An 18,373-nucleotide genomic window follows, 5' to 3' on the forward strand; every position below is an offset into this window, starting at 1 on the left:
TATCTTTGAACACTTCACAGACATAATGGATTCCACCTTGAACATCTTTATGCAATGATTAAACTGTGTTATTCACAATGTACAAATGTGGAACTATGAAATTTACTAAGGGAATGTATATAAATTGTGAAAGGCAACATGGATGTGCACAGATTTCTTAACCACAGAATCATATTTCCTCAGTGAACAGAAACTAAGAAATGAAGGCAGAATTAATTGTGAACTGTGAGGAAAAAAAGGATTTACAGTTTTTTGTTTGTTTGTTTGTTTGTTTTTTGTCTTGCCTGTAGTGGAAGTGAGCTAATCAATCCTTGACTTAATGAAGACTGCTTTAAAAGCTGAATTGACATCACCTTTTATATTCAAGAAGGAGCTCTCAAAATGAGTCCATTTGCTCAAAGCCCTGTGCTTTGCTCCATTTTCTCACTATGTTACACTAAACATTATGATACCCTAAAGATTTCAAATTACTTTTAACAAGTAAACTTTGATTTTAATTGAATATTATTGAGTTGTTTTTTACTCCTTATTGAAAAATTATCTTATTAGTCTCATCAATTAATTAATTCTTCAGCATCAAATACTTCCCAAATAGTTCTGAAAGAAGTGGATGGTTATGTCATCAACAGGACAACTCAAAGATGCAGAACAGACTGATCAAGCATAAACTTGCTCTGTCCTGTTCGCAACTAAGACAAAGAAAAATGCCATTACTGAAAATAATTCAATAAAATCAACCTCAGTATAGATTCTGCTCTTCAATTTAACATCAGTTAAATTTATATACCATGAAAGCTAAACAGATCAATTATATTCAAAGAACAAACACTCAGAGAAAAAAATCCGCCTTTGGGTATACGTGTCTACTATGATTGCAAAAGGAAATAACCACTTGCATCCAAGGACTGAAATAATCTGTGCTTTCTTACTGTTAGTGGAATTCTTCCTTTGTACATAGATTTATCATGGAAAGCCCAAGGAAATGCAAGCTATGAATGGATCAGAAGAAATTGTCCATTCTATCTGATAGGAGATCTATGACAATAATTAAAACGCTGGTTCTAAAGAATATAGTGGAAGTTTCAAATGCTTCATACTGGAAACATTTGGACTTGATTCTCTGCTCTTTGGCTTGACAGAAGATTGCAAACTGAGCATAACACCCTTCCAAATAGGCGTGGTAGCATTTTGTAAACAATTAGTAGAATAAACTGCAGAACAGGAAGAATCAGACAGCAAGATAAATTCAAGGCTTTAGTAATTACCTGTGTTTTATCTGGATCAGCCTGTATAGCAGAAGAAAAGGCAAAAACACAGAGACATTCTCTAATTGCTACCCCAGAAATTGCACTTAAAGCTTATTAAAAGATAATGTGTAAACAAGCAGTTTTAATGGATTTATACTATTCTCCCAAGGAGTACTGGGATGGGTATCAAATGTTTAGTTTAGATTTAATGCACTTGCCCATAGGGGGAAATTTAACAGTGCATCTACTAAAAAACAAAACAACACAAAACAAACCCACTAGTGAATCTCTATACATGGATAAGTCCTGAAAGTAAAAACCTGAGTCTTCAACTTAATAAAACTGGGGCTGGGAGAATAACAGTTTTTTGCAGACATATGGTCTGATTTTTGTGTGGTCCTGTGTGGAGCCAGGGTTTGGATTCAATGATCATTGTGGGTCCCTTCCAACTCAGAATATTCTATGAATCTGTAGGAAAGCTTGTATGAAGTGGCTTAATTTGAAGTTTAGGATTAAGCAAGATTAAAAATATCGTGAAGGTTGCTTGTTATATTCAAGTTTCTTTTTCTCTAAGGTTTTATTCCAGTTGATAAAGAAAAATAAGAAAGGTGACATTGGTCAATGCTTCTAGAAAGGAAGAAGTACAAAATACAAGTTGGTTCACAAGGTGATTAACTCACAGAATTCATGAAAAGATACAACTGGATCCCACTCCTACTTTGTGAGCATTATGCAGCTCCACTCTGACAGAAAAAGGGGGAAAAGCTCTCAAGAAAAAGGAAAGGGAAATTCAAGCCCTAGCTGCTGGACTAAATCCCTGTATTAGGGGAATGTCCTGGAGGAATGAGAAGGATGAACCTTTTCCCCAACACATGTTGAAGTGCACTAAAAACACAGGTCCCTCAAGTGACTTTCTGGGGGACAAAATCACAATTTTTGCTTGATTACTTCTGCCCCCCAGCAATATAATTACTCTGGAAAAAAAGGTGTAAGTCTAGTTTTTGTAAAAATATGAGCTGCAGTGAGGTTGCATCATCTTAAAGATGTAGAACAATAATAAATCACAAGAAGAAATATGAGGCATAATATAGTTCCAGGCTAATAAAATATAGAGGAAATCTTGGCTGCCCTTTGGTATAAGATGGAGATGTCTTTCTGCTCCTACAGATGATATCACAGAATAGTTTAGGTTGGAAGGGACCTCTGCAGGTCATCTGGTCCATATCCCTGCTGAAGCAGGGACACCTAGAGCAGGTTGCCCAGGACCATGTCCAGCAGCCTTTTGAAAATTTCCAAGGAGGGAGACTCCACAGTCTCTCTGAGCAACCTGTGCTTGTGCTCCATCACCCACACAGTACAGAAGAGCTTCCTGATGTTCAGATGGAACTTCCCATGTTCCAGTTTGTGCCCATTGCCTCTTGTCCTGGCACTGGGCATGACTGAAGATAACGTGGCTCTCTCATCTTTGCACCCTCCTTTCAGGTATTTATGCACATCGATAAGATCACCCCCTGAGCCTTCTCTTCTCCAGGCTGAACAGTCCCAGCTCTCTCAGCATCTCATCATAGGAGAGGTGCTCCGGTCCCTTGATCGTTTTGGTAGCCCTCCAATGGACTCTCTCCAGTATGTCTAGGTCTTTATATACAGCCCTTTCAGCTGAACAGAACACATCTCCCTTATTTGCATACTCAACTTACTAGTTTACAGAAAAGACAGAGACATGTGATGTATAAATTAATTACCCATAGTTATTAATCACTGTAGGTTTCATTTAAATTATCATATACTGTTTAATTGTCAATGTACTGTGGTAGTACTAGAAAATGGTGACTAGCAAAATTGTCTTGCTCTGAAGTAGGCAGCCTTCAGGAAAAGTTGTTACAGAAATGATTTACAATCAGTGACTGCCTGGGTAAGAGCTAATAACAATGTTCACAGTAAGATTAATTTTCAGTGGATAAAAGAAGATTAAATGAGGCCAGAGCTTTCATTATCAAATATATGGGGCAATATACACTGCTATTACTGAGTGTCAACTTTAAGACTAAATAATGACGTCAGACATCCACTGCATTTTCTCCAGCAACATCTGGCACAATGAATACACCTAAAATGAGAAATAAAGAATGACCAAATAGCATTTCTAACTCTCTTCTTCTTCCAGTCATATCATATTCAATTTTATTATCTGCCAGTGGAAAGTTTATTATTAAACCCAGTTGTAACCAGGTTGTCCTTTTCCCTTTCTTTCTCAATTCCCCGTGAGGTTACATTTGACTCTCCTCTCCTCAGGTCTCTGGAAAAACAAGGATAAATCCCGTTTGTTAAAGTGTGTGAATACAGAATGGGACTCACAAATCAAAAGGTTTCATAGTTTGATACCCTCATGAAATCCTGCATTCTGATGGATGCTGCCTTTCTTTCTCTTCCATAACCTGTGCCTCCCCACCCCAAATCTGCTCTGTAATCTTCCTCTAAGCCAAGTCTGCATTCTACCTTAATAGAAACTTTGTAAATTGCTAAGTTGGAGTGAAAACGGACTTGAAATTTGTCACCGAATGGTGTGACCATTTTGGACAACAACAAACTAAAAAAGCAAATTATATTAAGTGCCTAAAATGGTGTAAAGACTTTCAGTTTCTTCTATTTTTATATGGCGTGACACTTCAGAATATTCCTTCTGCAGGACTGAGGCTGTCTCTTACTGTATCTACACAACAGCTAATTCATTTCTGGCCTCATCCTGATCTTGACTTCTGGCCATTACCAGAATTAGATTATCATAATAACAACAATTAGAATGTACTATTTCTATCAAACTGGATAACTTTGGACATTTGATCTAACGTATTCAAAAATCAGAGAAAAAGTATGAAAAACACTTCTGAGGACATAGAATAAAAAAGATACTTCTAAAATTGTATGTCTAATTTCATCTCATTACTCTCTCATCATCTTTTAACCTTTCCATCCTCATGCCTGGAAAAGAAAAGATTTCTTACCATATGAAATCAGTAACAAATTATTTGCACTGCTGTTAGAATTCTCTCTGTTCACATTAGCTTGTACTATAAATACAGAATACTTTAAGGACCAGACAGTACAGAAATGTAAACATCCTATGAACTCAGGTATGCTTGTATAAACTGAACGCCAAAAAACAATGTATAATCAATTTTGCATATCACTGCTACCTCATGAATAAGCTGCAGAGAGGGAAAAAAAAAGGGCCAAACCTACCTTAAAGGAGTCTATATCAAGGTGGGAATCAGTCTCTTCTCCTAGGCACCAAGTGATAAGACAAAAGGAGATGGCCTTAAGTTGCGCCAGGGGAGGCTTAGCTTGGATATTAGGCAAAAATTCTTCACTGAAAGGGTTGTGAAGCATTGGAACAGTCTGCCCAGGGAAGTAGTTGAGTCTTTGCCCTTGGAGGTCTTCAAAATACATGTAGATGTAGAGCTTAGTGACATGGTTTAATGGTGGACTTGGCAGCGCTAGGTTAAAGGTTGGACTAGATCATCTTAGAGGTCTTTTCCAACCTAAATGATTCTATGAGTCTAAGTCAGTTCTCAAAGAAAAATGTGTGATACCTTTTCCATGCAGAATCTATACAGGAAAATAATCCTAAGCTCCTTAGATCAGAAAGAAAATTAAAACTAGTGTAGAATAAATTTGTTGAAGTTTTCACAGAACTTCTAGTATTATCCAAAGGCAAAACATAGTTATTAATCTGAAACAAAAGAAAATCTAGAATGAAATGAATAATTCAGTGCCAGATTTTAGTGCAGTCTATTGTTTGCAAGGCATGTCAACCTGGCACAGTGTAGCCCTGATCTCAGCAGCTGTGGAGACTGGATCTGTGCTTTGGGATGCCCCTTTTTCTCCTCACCCATTAAGTGAGCTGTTTGCCCTGACAGCAACCATCTCCCTGTCACATGCAAATATGCTACCATAGTATTCATACAGATGTGCAGCCACTGTGATCGAGCAAAAGGCCACTGCTGTGGAAGCTGCTGTTCCCTCTGTCTTCTACATCTCACAGCAGCAGTCTCCTAGCATCCTTCCATGCCCATCACAGAGGTCTGGACTGTTTCTGGGGAAGAATCAAGGGGGAAGACAAGATGGAAGGGTGTAATGACTGCTGCTTCTTGATTCCTAGGACCTATTGGCTCCTATTACAAAGGGGTCAAACAGCACTACTGAAGAGCAGCAGTTCTTCACAGCAGTAGCTGCAGCTCCTTACATCCCCTGAGTAGATGATGAGGCATTCAGCTGGTCAGAGGACATAGCCTGGACAGCCATTCTCGCTGCTCTCAGGAAAAAGGGAAAATAACAGTGCAAACTAGTTGTTCCAGTATTCATCTTCTGTTAGAGGATGGAGTTATGATGTATTCATTCCCTGAATTTATGTTGATTTGAGCAGTGGGTAGGAATTAATAAAGTGGGAGAAAAAAACCAACCAACCAACAACAACGAAAAAAAAACCACACAAGAAACAGAAGCAGGATCTTAGATAAACTATTTTTTTGTTTGTTTTAATCACATCAGTGATACTTTTTCAAATGATGGACTTTTTCATTGTCTCTTGATTGGATGCAGAAAGGGATCAATTTTATAACACCAAAATGATGCTTGAGAAGATTAATACTAAATTGGATCAGGTAGAGGTTGTGATAACAGCCCTGAACTCTACATATGAACAGATGGTAGTCTGCGTTAATAACTTAGAAGGCTAGACTTGGCATAGCAAAATGCGATGCATTTTAATGACGAACTCCATTAAAAACATGAGGATCGAGTGTGACCATATTTAAGGGCTTGCTTCTCCTAATTTTGCAGAATTGAAAGAGAAAGATCTTATTGTCATTATCCATTGCAGAATCAAACTCAGTTTGCAGAAGATTCAGGGAAAGAATTAATGATTTAAAGAACAGTAAAGCTGGAGAGAGGAGCAGAATGCTGATATATATTTTGTGACTACATTTATCAAGATTCCTGTTTAGGAATGAAACCACAGAAAGTGAAAGTATGTACATTTATCAGAATTTATAATAAATTTCAATTTCCTTTACTTATTCTTTATCCACAGGAACTGTTTCACTGTTGATTCTGAGAGTAACCTGGGATTTTTATTGAGAAAAATGGCATTTGCTCCTCTCAGAAAGACAGTATCAACAGCAAGAGTCAAGGCCATACACAGGGTCTCATTTGGAATAGACTTAAATAGTCAAGTGCCTTCTAATGAATCCTCTCAACCTCTTTCTAAATAATCAGTTATTACATTAATATTTGTTTTCAAGTCCTTATCCAGCCCAACCTTCCAATTTTGTATGATTAATTCTGCCTTAAGATCTTCTTGTTCTATCTTCACAACCAGAATACAAAACATTGCTTGATCTGAAATTCAGGTATATGATCAAATACACTCCACTTAGCAGTTGGAGTGGTCTTCAGTGAATTGCCTTCTTGCAGTACAGAACATTGATAAGCACAGGGGTGCTCAGGTCTGACTGCGCGCAGAGTATAACTATGCACTCAAAGTTATGGAAGCCTGACAATATAATGGCAGTTAGAAATTCTTATTAGTCTTTATGCTAGTTACCTGTAAGTATGATCAGAACATTCAGTTACTGTACACTCATCTGTTGATACCTCCTTCTGATTTACAGCTTGTCTAGATAGCAAGCTGTTATCACTGATGTTTCCAGGAATATGTCCTAACCCAAAGTAGTGGCTTTCAGTTGGTCTTCATATTTCTCAGCTCTGATCAGCTTTCGCTGATCACTCTCAAAGAGATCAGTGATCTTCTGCCTAACCTTATCTTTCTCAAACTAGTTCTTCTGATCCTCTGACATGACTATAGAACATTGCCTTCTAATACTAGTTTGCAAATCTCTTCTTCTACCCATGCCTTAGATTTGGTTTCTTATGTCTTCTTCTGTCATTATACATATTATAATCACTGCTCCTGTAATTTCCTTCTTCCTTTCTTTCTGTCTTTAAGTTCTTCTGTTGCGCTTAGTGTGAAAATTCCAAAATTCAAATAAAACTATCAAATGAAAGTAACACAACAGTAGATGAACAAATCAATTCTCCCATTAACAGGTGCTTTAGTCACTTGTCTTTTCTCTCTTTATCATGACAAAAATCTGCAGTATCATCAAAGTACCATATTAACACATTAGACATCGTGGAGTGAATAATACAGAAAATAATCTTTGAATACGTTTTTTTTTTATCCTTTCTGCCTGTTGAGTTGCACTGTAGTTTAAATCCAACATGCACTTATTTTCATCCCTAGCAGACATGTTCTGCAGTTAGTTAGTTAGGCTTGACTGAAGGCAACATGAGTTTTTCTTTCCTAAAAATCACAATATCTGGCTTATTCTAATTAGCTATTTCTGCAGTAGTGCAAGGAAAAAAATGGATAGCCCTTAAAGTCCTTTATTCTTCTGACTAGCTTTTTTCTTTTTTTTTTTATATGAAGGATGAGAGAAATTTGCTTTGTAAAAACAGTATTCTACATTATAATTCCTTTCCCATCACAATAAGTTTGACCATGAGTTTGTCAGTAAAAAGTTCATTGAATTCTTTACAATTGGTTTCTGAGATAGTCATTTTCCTTTTTTTCTTTAGAGAAACTCTGTAAAGGTTGCACACACACAAGACCAGTGGAATACATTTCATTACATAGCTTAGACAGCAAAAACCTAATTTTCCAATCAAATTCAGGTTTGATCCATTTAGTTCATTTTAGCTATACTCTTGACATCAGATGGAAGCTAAAATCCTCTTTTGCATTTCTCCCACATTTAAATCTGAACTCTGTTTAACAGATAAATAATATTTGTGAAGTTCAGATAAGACCATATTTTCTTCTTCACAGAAATATATTTGTTAGGATTTGACAAATTTCTGTTCAAGGGATGGTTTTAATAATGATCTAAAATTAGTGTGATTGTATGTGCATGGGCTGGCAAATTTTTTATCATTTATTAAGCCTATTCCCTTAATTCTTAATTTTCAGCATTTTTTGGTGTAGGTATTTTTACTTGGTTTTCTGCAGTCATCACAATTTAATGAATGGGTCTGAAACCATTAGTAGGAGATTACCTGTTGTAGAGAAAAATATATTTTGCCCTTGGTTAACCATAGTACTACTCTATAGAACAAAAGGAAACTGCATTTGATTTTGTTGGAAATAGACCTGTCTTTAGAACACAAAGGAGGTTTCATTATCTGTATGTATTTACTCCATAACTTCATTCTGTAAATGTTTCCTATGGGCAAACTAGCAATTTTCAGCTAGTAAAAAAATCTGGAATGCCTGTAATAGGCATAATTGCCTCTCTAGCAAGCATATTTGTGATTTTTGGACATTGATGTTTATGTCAGATTTAGGTAATAAGAATTAACATTTCAATTTACAATTCTTTTGTTTCCTTGCTTCACAGATAACTTCATGTAGTCACAGTCTTCCTTTACAACGCTTTTTTACTAACCTATGAATCATCTTAAACAAGTATATCAGAGAAGTCCTACCACCTGCAGAAATGTGATTCCAGGTGTGATTTGCAATGGAGGTCAGTATGGGTGAACTCTCTAGTGCAATTAATATTTTTTTTATAATTACCTTCAAGAGCATATTTCATGTCCTGGGCAAACAGAGTCCACATGATTTCAGCACTGATTTTCCCCATGTTCAGCTCTTGAGGGAACCTGCAATCAATCACATTACATTAGTTCATCTGCTGCTAGAAATTATGCTTACAGCTGCACAGCAGTAAAGCAAATATTTGTACAAAGAAATTATTTTCCACAAAATAATTCCCCTATTATCCACTCACTGTATTTTCTGTTCTGCACCATCCATACTTCAAATAAAAACTTAAACTACCTCTAGTCTAATGTCAGGGGCCTAACGAATTAGATGAATGTTGCACCAATTTCATCACATAACGTGCTTTAAACCAAGGAACATTTATCTATCTTGCAGATAAATCCTGAACTTCAGGCAAATCAAGTAGCTTATGAAGAACCTGAAACTATTGGCTCAAATGTTTAGAACATACAGGTTTGCCTTAATTCCTTTAGCATCACACTGGAAAATAGTAAAGTTGTTTGTGAAGCTATATTAAGCTTATTAGGCTTATACTAAGGGACCTTGGCTTAGACTAAAGACCCTGTTTAGAGAGTTTCACTTTGAAGAAAGGACAAAATAATAAAGAATATGAAATGCGGAAAAATACATACTTCTAATTAAAACTTTTAGTTTTGGTCTTATGCTTCATTTGTCTTTGAAAAAGAGTCCTTTTGAGATATTTTTTGCTGCTACTAAGTATTTGTCCACATTTCATAGATGCTAGTTGTTTCTTACTCCATGTAAACAAAAAGCTTTAATCTTTCAGTTACTATTTTCACTGCTAGCTGCTATCAAAAGCTTACATTTTAGTGAGACGCTGTATTTTTTACATCATATTTGAAAGGAGAGCTTTTTTTTTTTTTTTTTAAGTCTGTCCTTACAGCAGTTGTGGGATTGATAATAACATGAATGGTTTTCAGAGCACAGAAGCAGACCAAAGCAGGCCACACAACTAAAGAACAGAAAGTACTGCACAGATCCTCAGAGTAATAAAGAAGTTTTTAATACTACAGTGGTGCAGATAGAACCATATGAATACAAGCGCAATTCACCATAAATACATAAAATCATCAAAGACCAAATTCATGAGAAAACATACAGAGCTAGGGCTTTTGTCTTATGTTTATTACACCACTTTACACTAGCAGAGAAAAGTATTTTCACCTTTTATTAAAGCACTAACGAAATTCAGAAAATATTCTGTAATAATTCATATAAAAAATTAAGTTTTAAATTTCTCATTGCCAAAGAAGGAATGAGAATGATGGACAACTATATGACACTAGCAATATGATCTAAGTGATGTATTCTTTTCAGTGGTAAATAGCATTACATGAGTGTTGCTCAAATTCAGATAATTATATCAGCTCTACCAGGCTACATACTACCCTGAGAATAAATAATATTGAAGTATGTGTATTTTTTAAGTGGGACATACTTGACCATGATCTTATCAACAAAGTGCTTACACAGTTCATTACCTGTCACTTTACAATGAAGCAATTGTTAGCATAAATCACTGGTATGCCTTCTTTTATGCTAATGGCTGCTCAATTACAGAAATTGATATTAATTCTTTTAAACATAAAGTTACTTTTATTCAAAAGCTCAAATGTATTAACTGTAACTGTCTTTAATTTCTTTACCTGCAGTCCAGTCTGAGTGCTTTCTGAGCACCAGACTTGAATTTTGACAATGTGTCTCTGAGGAAAGATTTAAAAGTTGTTTTAATATTGAGAATGTCTTTTGTCCATAAAGCAAAGCTGGCCATACTGGAAGTCTGGGTCTGATAAACATGCACTTATTTGATTAGTTTTATATATCTGTGTTTATATTTTAACTTATAAAAACACATACACACACAAACTGCAATTATCCTTCTGTTATGTTAAATGAGTTCTGTACATTATCCTCAATTCACCCCACTTGACTTCAGTTAGGTACCTAAACTTGATGGTAAGAGATACCAACTTCTGTATCCTCGAGAAAGATATACATACGGCATAATCATCAACTGGACATGCCAATGAAGTTCCATAACCTTAAATAAGGTCTATATTACTTTAGGTTATGGAATAGTTAAAAACTGTTTCATGTCTATGTCACATTTTAAACGAATATACATGTTTTAAATCTTGACTTTTACTCTACATTTTAAACAACCTTCCCCATTGTTACATACCGCATTTGTGAATTCTATATGTGCCCACTTTAGAAGGGCACATACAAAGCTTGACACTGTGAAATACTAACCAAGGCTGTGTATGTAAGTACTATATATAAGTGCTAGCCTTTTTTCCTGTGGGCAGTTATGATTGGTATGGCATTGGTATGCACCGCTCCTGCCACAATTTATCCTCAGAGATAGCTTTATGCATGAATAGTCATATTTACTTCAATTTGGTTACTCATGTAAAAATAATTTATTATTTGCATTACAGTAGCATGTAGAAGCTTCTAATAGATTTAAGAAATTTATACACAGGAATTTTAAAATATGTAATGAGAAAAAATCGCTGACTTCAGAGCTCATATTTGAAAAAGACAAGAAATAGAATGGGGAAGAATACAAGGTAAAAGTGACTCCCTCAAGATCCTGTGACAGGTGATTGTCAGTCAGCAACAGAACTGTAGCTTTTGGATCTTCCTTCTGAGCCCTCTTCCCCATGAAGATGTGGTTCTAGTTTGCTTTAATACACATACATACATTTAAGTATATACACATACAATTACACGAATATTGAGAGAAAATGAAAAATAAGTAAGAATAGAAAATTCAGGTAACCTGTTAGCATTCATTTGATATCTATCCCTAAGTACACGATGCCCCAAAAGCTTACCATTTTCTTGTTCCTAGCTTTCACTTGGTCAGAGAGATGTTCTTAGCATCATCAGCCATATTCCACTGTCCTACTAAACTGATTGAATTGAATCCTACTAAACTGGTTGAATTACCAGCAGTATGAAAAATGCTCACATCAAGAATTTATGCAACAACCAGTAACGCAAACCGCCAAGGAGAACATGACTGAGATTGTATTATGCCTGTTGCTCTCACAGGCATAATTGTTTCTCAGAATGTTAAGTGCATGTAAAATTTTAAAATCCTTTTAATGTCCAGTTTCTAACATCTACACATCCATGGGTACAGCAGCAGAAGAACACAGGCTTGACATTTGCAACCACAATTAAAGCTGCTTGGAGGATCCTAAAAGTAACATTGCAAAAACAAAAACAGCTTCTTATAAATTCCATATTGTATTACATTCCTTCCTGACATCATGTTATAATGCTAAAACGAGTACTTGACAACTCTAGTGTGCAACTTTCAATTTGTTCTATAGATAATTCTGGTACATCCGGACTTGGGTTCCAAATGTCAGAAACAACAGTAGTGTTTTAATGTTATATATCTTTCAGGCTAAGAGTAATGATAGGATAAGCTATATAGATCTGTTATTAGGTATTCTGTTATTACTAATTATGCGTTTTTTTTGTGTGTGTGTGGTTTTTTTTTTTTCCCCTGAAAGTGACCTGCATATAGAATACTCAGACACTGATTAGAAAAGTCATATGTCAGAGTTTGCAGCAGTCTCCGCTGGTTTGGCACATTTGGGGCCACAGTAGAAGGCAAATTCCAACACGTACAAAACCACACTCAGAATTGAAAGGAAAAATTAGTCAAAGCATTAAGATATAAAGACTAAATGGCACCCCAAGAAGATTCTTTTCAATTAACCATATTTTTAAAATATGTCACATTTATATAATATGTCATATTTAAAAATATATTCACAGTCAAATTCTTTGTAGACCCTGGTGGTTAGATTAATGTAGAAGTTCTCTGTTTCTCTGACCAAATATGCAACAACTAGAGGTACACTCAGGGCCAGTTCTCCCTTTCTTATTAAGGTTTGATACAGGAGGATCTTCATTTAAAGACGAAAGAGCTCAGTGAGAAACCACCCTTCATTAAAGGAATGAAATTATTATTCAATTCCAAACAAGTAAGAGAGCTCAATGATTTCTTAGCATGACTTATTGCTGTGCACAAGATGTTAATGGATGATAAAGCTGCCAGTTTGGAATCAAAAACTAATCCAAATAAAAGCAAAGGGTATGCCAAGCACTCAGACAAGCTCAGCAGAAAGGGATCAAGTCTCCTCCTACTGTATAAACAGCTGGATTGCATAAGCTACCGGTCAAAAAGTTAGTTAGAGCTAAGTTGGATAGTCTAGGGCTGATTTTTGAAAATTGAAGGCCGAGGTGCCATCTCTAAGTAAATAAATACTGACTCATACCACATTTTTCTTACTCTAATGAAAATAACATTTCATGTTCCTGGATTTCCGATGAAGGTCTGGGCAAAAAGACTGAAGTTAATCCTATTTTACCTAAGCTCTATCTAAACTGTACTCCAGAAATTCAAGTACTGGAGTAAATCCCAAGTCAAACTCTTTGAAGGAAAATCAGATCAATCTCTTTGAAGGAAACTGAAGAAAAGATTTATGCACTTCATTGTATTTTGCAAAATCTTTTATCCTACTCATGGAGGGAGGAGATATATTTGAAAGAATGTATGAGAGCCACATTTGTCAAGAAAGAAGTATGCATCCTAGAATTCCTTCATCAAATTGCAGGAAGGACAGTAAACAGCATTCATATAATGACTAGTTTATACAAACACTGTTTTTCACATCATCTGCTCTAAAAGGGTAATGGTAGCCATGACCTGCTCTCAAAAGTAGAGGAGCTGTAACTCTGGAAACTGTAGAACATCATAGAATGGAGCTAACATTCCAGTCCCTTGTCTTCTGAGTATCTGCCTAATAGTCATTATTAAACTCATTATTCTACATTTGATTAATCCCTCATCACCATGGTAATGAAGCACAACTGTACTGGTGCATGCATGCTATCCTTTTGTGCATTGTTAAGCTTGTGACCAAAAAACTACATATACCAGAATATTTGTTTTTCTTTCCTGTATGTGAATGCACACAAGGTTTTTGTGTTTTTGTTGCTGCTGCTGTGGAGTCAGTCTTCTCTCTGTCCTCTATGTCTAAGCATTTAGTAAGATACGTGTTTCCACCATTTGTGTACTTTAATTTAGTGTTTATGGGCTCTATGAGTACTTGATTTCAAGTCGTCTCTAAACTTCCTTTCCAAAACTTCCACACTTAAAACAATCTGATGGGCATTATACAACTATCATAGTTAACTGTTGTGGTGTTGCAAATCTGTGAGAAGATAACAAGGCTTAACACAAAAAAGAATCATAAGAAAATTTCCATATGTTGAAGATAAACAGTAACAGCAGCATTTACTTATTAAAGGGAAATGATAATCAAAGGTCAAATTCTAGAGCCCCTGTGTAAATAAGTAATGTTATATTATTTGTATATTATTTATCTTATCACTGATTATATAAAAAGACAACTTTTTTTTTTTTCCAAACAGTTCCAAAATTTGGTCTCCAAGCAGCAAAATTTCAGAGAAATTTCACATGCAAAACTCTACACATTAGGTTTTCTAGCCTTTGTAAAAGCCACACATTTTTACATTTCTCAGGGAAGCAAGAGGACAACCAGGAGTGTGCTCTGTAAGTAATTTTGTTTCTCTTGCTACAATAATTTCTGTCTCATGGGCCATAATTTTCTCAATTTCTCTGTCATTCTTGGAACAATGCTATAAAATCTCAGTTTATCCATAACATTGCTCTCAAAATCACCTTCCTAACTTGCATGACAGTCTCCAATTCTCAACTCATAAATCAAGCATACAATAAAAAGTGGTGAAACTTCTTAATAAGCAGTATGTTAGGTTTTCATGGCAAATAAAATAGCCATTCAGCTGCTGATATATAATTATCTCCATGCATTTCCAAAAATGCTAAATTGCATATAGAAGGTATCCACTTATGAATTTCTTCCCTCTATATGTTTTATACAACATACATGCTATACAACTAAATTGAACTCTTTTTACTAAAAATGTGCAGAGGCACAGAGTTTAGAACTTGATTTCCAAATGCACAAAGATATTTCAAGCAGATTATTTTTTATTGTTGATGTTCTTTTTAATTGAAAAGAAATTTTATTTTACTAGCAATTTCTGCTGTCCTGCAGCATGTGTCCTAATCCTCTCAGAGGAACTCTGTTCTTTATCCCATCCCTCTCTCCATCATGTTTTCCTTAGAATACACCTAGAACAATTTTTAAGATCAGTTGTCCCCCGAACAATTGCTTCTATGTACTTTTCAGTGAAGATACTGGAATGAAATTCATATATATATTTGTTCAGGTAGATGTTTTATAAGAAGTATATTTTTTGTACAGATAGTCTGACACAAAAATTGAGCTTTAGTTAATAGAGGAACTTCACACTAAACTGTATAAATGTAGTAAACAGAAAAAAAACTTTGTTTCTTCTTCGGGGTAGGAAGAAGTTCTTTAATAAGGCCAGCGCAGGAAATAGTTGAACAAAGAGATGCTTATTGGCCAGGACTGAAACAATTCTTCATTTATTTAAAAGAATGACAGGAATCAGAAGGCAAATATTTTCCACTATCTGGTTATCACCAGGAAGTTTCTTTGGGGACTAAGTCTAACCCCTGTGGTCCATAGACAATGTGCTACCTTTTACTTACAGACAAGCACATCTCCATGTACAGAGTACCTTTCAGTATTTATCAAATATTGGCTGAAAGAAACAGAATTGTTCTCACTCCTCTTCAGACCATTCTATTAAATTTCCCCTGCCACTGCAGATGCCTCTATTAATTGTTTAAGCTTCAATTCCAATTGTTCTCTAAATCAGCCAGACTACGCTGAGATTTTGTAGACTCTGCAAAATATCTCCAAGGAGCTAAGATAGCTGAAACTTTTCTCCAGGTCTTCATCATGTCACATTTCAATTAGCACAACATCTGTTTCTCTGGATCTCTCTCTTATCTGTTTCAGCCTTAATATGTGACACATGTGTCTTTGCTCTCTTTCTGTATATTTCATTTTTAAAACCCAGCACTCTATCTCCTTTTCTTGCACCAATCAATTAGCTTGCTCTTCGCTACTAGTATAACAATAAGTTATTCAACTTGTCTTAGTTATTGATTGGTCCTTCCTCACATATTACATCTCAGTTCTGAGAAATCAACTTCCATCTGTGGTAAATCCAAGATACCATTCTCCATTTTAAAAATTTTCAAATCAGCCTACCTACTTAGACTTTCTCTCCAGGTAGCCATAAATTTGGAGAGTATCCTTTTGTGAAGCTTTTTATTTTTTATTTTTTTCCCCACAAATACATAAATACATTCCTAATACTCTATTATAATGCCTAAAAGGAGTCTCAGCATGGTTTGTACAGTTGGTGTGCCACAATCCTATGATAATATTAATACCATCACACTGTTTCACTGAACTTTGCTTTCTGTCTATCCATTTAGTTCTCTTGCGTAATACTTTGCTACTTGACTTTTTGGGATGGTTCACATACCATGTGTCTTAAGAGTTCCTGAAACAAAATATTTCTTTCCATTTACAAGAGCACTAAATCCTTATTTAACTGTTGATTTTATATTCTGTATTTTAAAACAAATCTATACTCAGATTACATTTAAAATACAATTACTGATTCTGATGTATTTCCTGTCCTTATTTTAATAATTCTGTGATTCTTAATTTTTATGGGGAAGGTAATTACTTACTGGTTCAAGACAGGTGTATATGCGGTTTTATCTTCATCTATGATGGTGACCATCAGAGTAATAAGCTGTGCCCAGAAATCTAAATTCTTTGTTGTTGGCCCCTGTTCTTCTTTAGGAACTTCTTGTTTCTTACCCTGTTAAAACAAGATTTTAACATATTTTATATTAGAGAAATTAGAGTAACTATTATGTGATTTTCACCTACATGTTATTACTTAGTTTTGAAGACTGTCTTCGAAACTAAGACTGTTTCGAAGACTGTCTTAAGTCTACCCAGATTACAGTAGTTTGTATAATAGTCTGTATCTGGTTGTGGACATGTCAAAAATCATACATAGTGCCAAGGCACCCAAATCAGCTGAAAAATTTGAATTATAGTGCATGTCCACAATTCAATGAAATACATTCTTAAAATTCTTGTTGTGCTGAAACTGAGTGTAGGTAAAATGGTCTGCTGAGATGGAACTTTAATATCCTACACAATAAATACCGAACAATCAATTATAAGGAATATTGCTTCTTTTGTTTTAGATTAAACTATGCTGAAGTTATTGGGCTTGCTATGCTCTTCACTCTAAATGAAGAAGCAGATAAATTTCACTTTATTTTGTAATAAGAAAAAATAGCAAAAGCTATTTCCTGAAGTATTTCGCATGGAGATTTTCCAAGGACTGATAGATTGGCTAGAAGAACCAATATTTGCATAAAAATATGCATTTGTTTAAAACAGGCAGAGGAAAACAGTGCAGAGTAGGAGGGAAAAAAAAATCTCTGGAGATAGAAATACTGGGAAGAGGTACCTAGGAATATTCAAGAGGGGTATTGTCTCTCCAAGGACTTTAAAGCTGTGAGCATAACAAGTGAGTTATTTGGTTTCTTTCTTTTTTTTTTTTTTAATTTTTATTTTTTATTTATTTATTTTTATTCAGGGAAATGGGATTTTGTATGCTCTTTTTAAATAAAAAGTACTGCAACCAGTTTCATATCCAAAACAGACAGTCTGAGAAGTCCCATTACATTTTTGTAACCGTCACCAGGCAAGACACGAGACACTGATATGTCAGATGGATTACCAACATGACTGTCCAGTCATTAATTAATATTTAGTAAGTAATGCAGTGTTTTATATTTCCCTGGATGGAAAGCCTACCTTTTGTGCCTTTCTGTGTAGTTAAAAGTATGTATAATATTCACCCCTTAAAAAACTCTATCAAGAAATTAATACTTTCTTACCTTGTTAAAATGTATATTTATGTTGTTTAAACATACATTCCCCGTGCTTCTCATTTGTAGCCTACATCTGACCAATTGAATGGACCCTGTTTCTCTTTGGATAGGCCTATATTAGTAGTATAGTGAATTAATTAAATGTTATCTTAACCTCAATTAACTTTTATCTATTAACAACATTTAGAATGGCAGAAAGGGAATTTGAGCAACACTTAATTGAAATTGTTTTTGCTGTCACTGTGGAGAATTTTAGAAAAGTATCATTAATCACCCTGTTGAATACTTAGCTGATACACAAATGATACAGCGTCAGTGTCTAATGTGACTGAAATAAAGGTGAGGCTCAGAAGCAGTTAAAATGGATGGGATGGTGTGATTAATATCACCAGCAATTTACAATTGCCCATGCAAACAAAAGAGCTTTTCAAAATGGAAATGATTTTTGGAGCATTAATGTCACTCACCAGGGCTTTCCCTGGTGTACATTATATAAGACCTTGTTTCTATAACAAAGATTTTTTCCTACTACTTTTTTTTTTTTCCTCA

The 18,373-nt window shown here is 35.1% G+C and overlaps 1 protein-coding gene and 1 long non-coding RNA gene across 6 annotated transcripts in view; one reads left to right on the forward strand and one right to left on the reverse strand.

Annotated features, from left to right (window-relative positions):
• Positions 1-18,373, forward strand: part of LOC106033679 (uncharacterized) — a 103,545-nt gene that overhangs the window by 78,548 nt on the left and 6,624 nt on the right. For all 5 annotated transcript variants that reach the window (XR_010834287.1, XR_010834285.1, XR_001205476.3 and 2 more), the window contains 3 exons: positions 8,702-8,830; positions 14,350-14,491; positions 17,527-17,703. This is a non-coding gene — a long non-coding RNA (uncharacterized lncRNA). The remainder of the gene's footprint in view (positions 1-8,701; positions 8,831-14,349; positions 14,492-17,526; positions 17,704-18,373) is intronic.
• UNC13C (unc-13 homolog C) overlaps positions 1-18,373 on the reverse strand; it is a 161,110-nt gene that overhangs the window by 45,573 nt on the left and 97,164 nt on the right. Inside the window, exons 17-18 of the mRNA XM_013177313.3 lie at positions 16,598-16,731; positions 8,881-8,966 (exon numbers count right to left, since the gene is read on the reverse strand). Coding sequence (XP_013032767.3) covers positions 8,881-8,966; positions 16,598-16,731 — 220 coding nt within the window. The remainder of the gene's footprint in view (positions 1-8,880; positions 8,967-16,597; positions 16,732-18,373) is intronic.

The sequence above is a fragment of the Anser cygnoides genome, chromosome 11, assembly GCF_040182565.1.
Source record: "Anser cygnoides isolate HZ-2024a breed goose chromosome 11, Taihu_goose_T2T_genome, whole genome shotgun sequence".
Classification (NCBI taxonomy): Eukaryota; Metazoa; Chordata; class Aves; order Anseriformes; family Anatidae; genus Anser; species Anser cygnoides.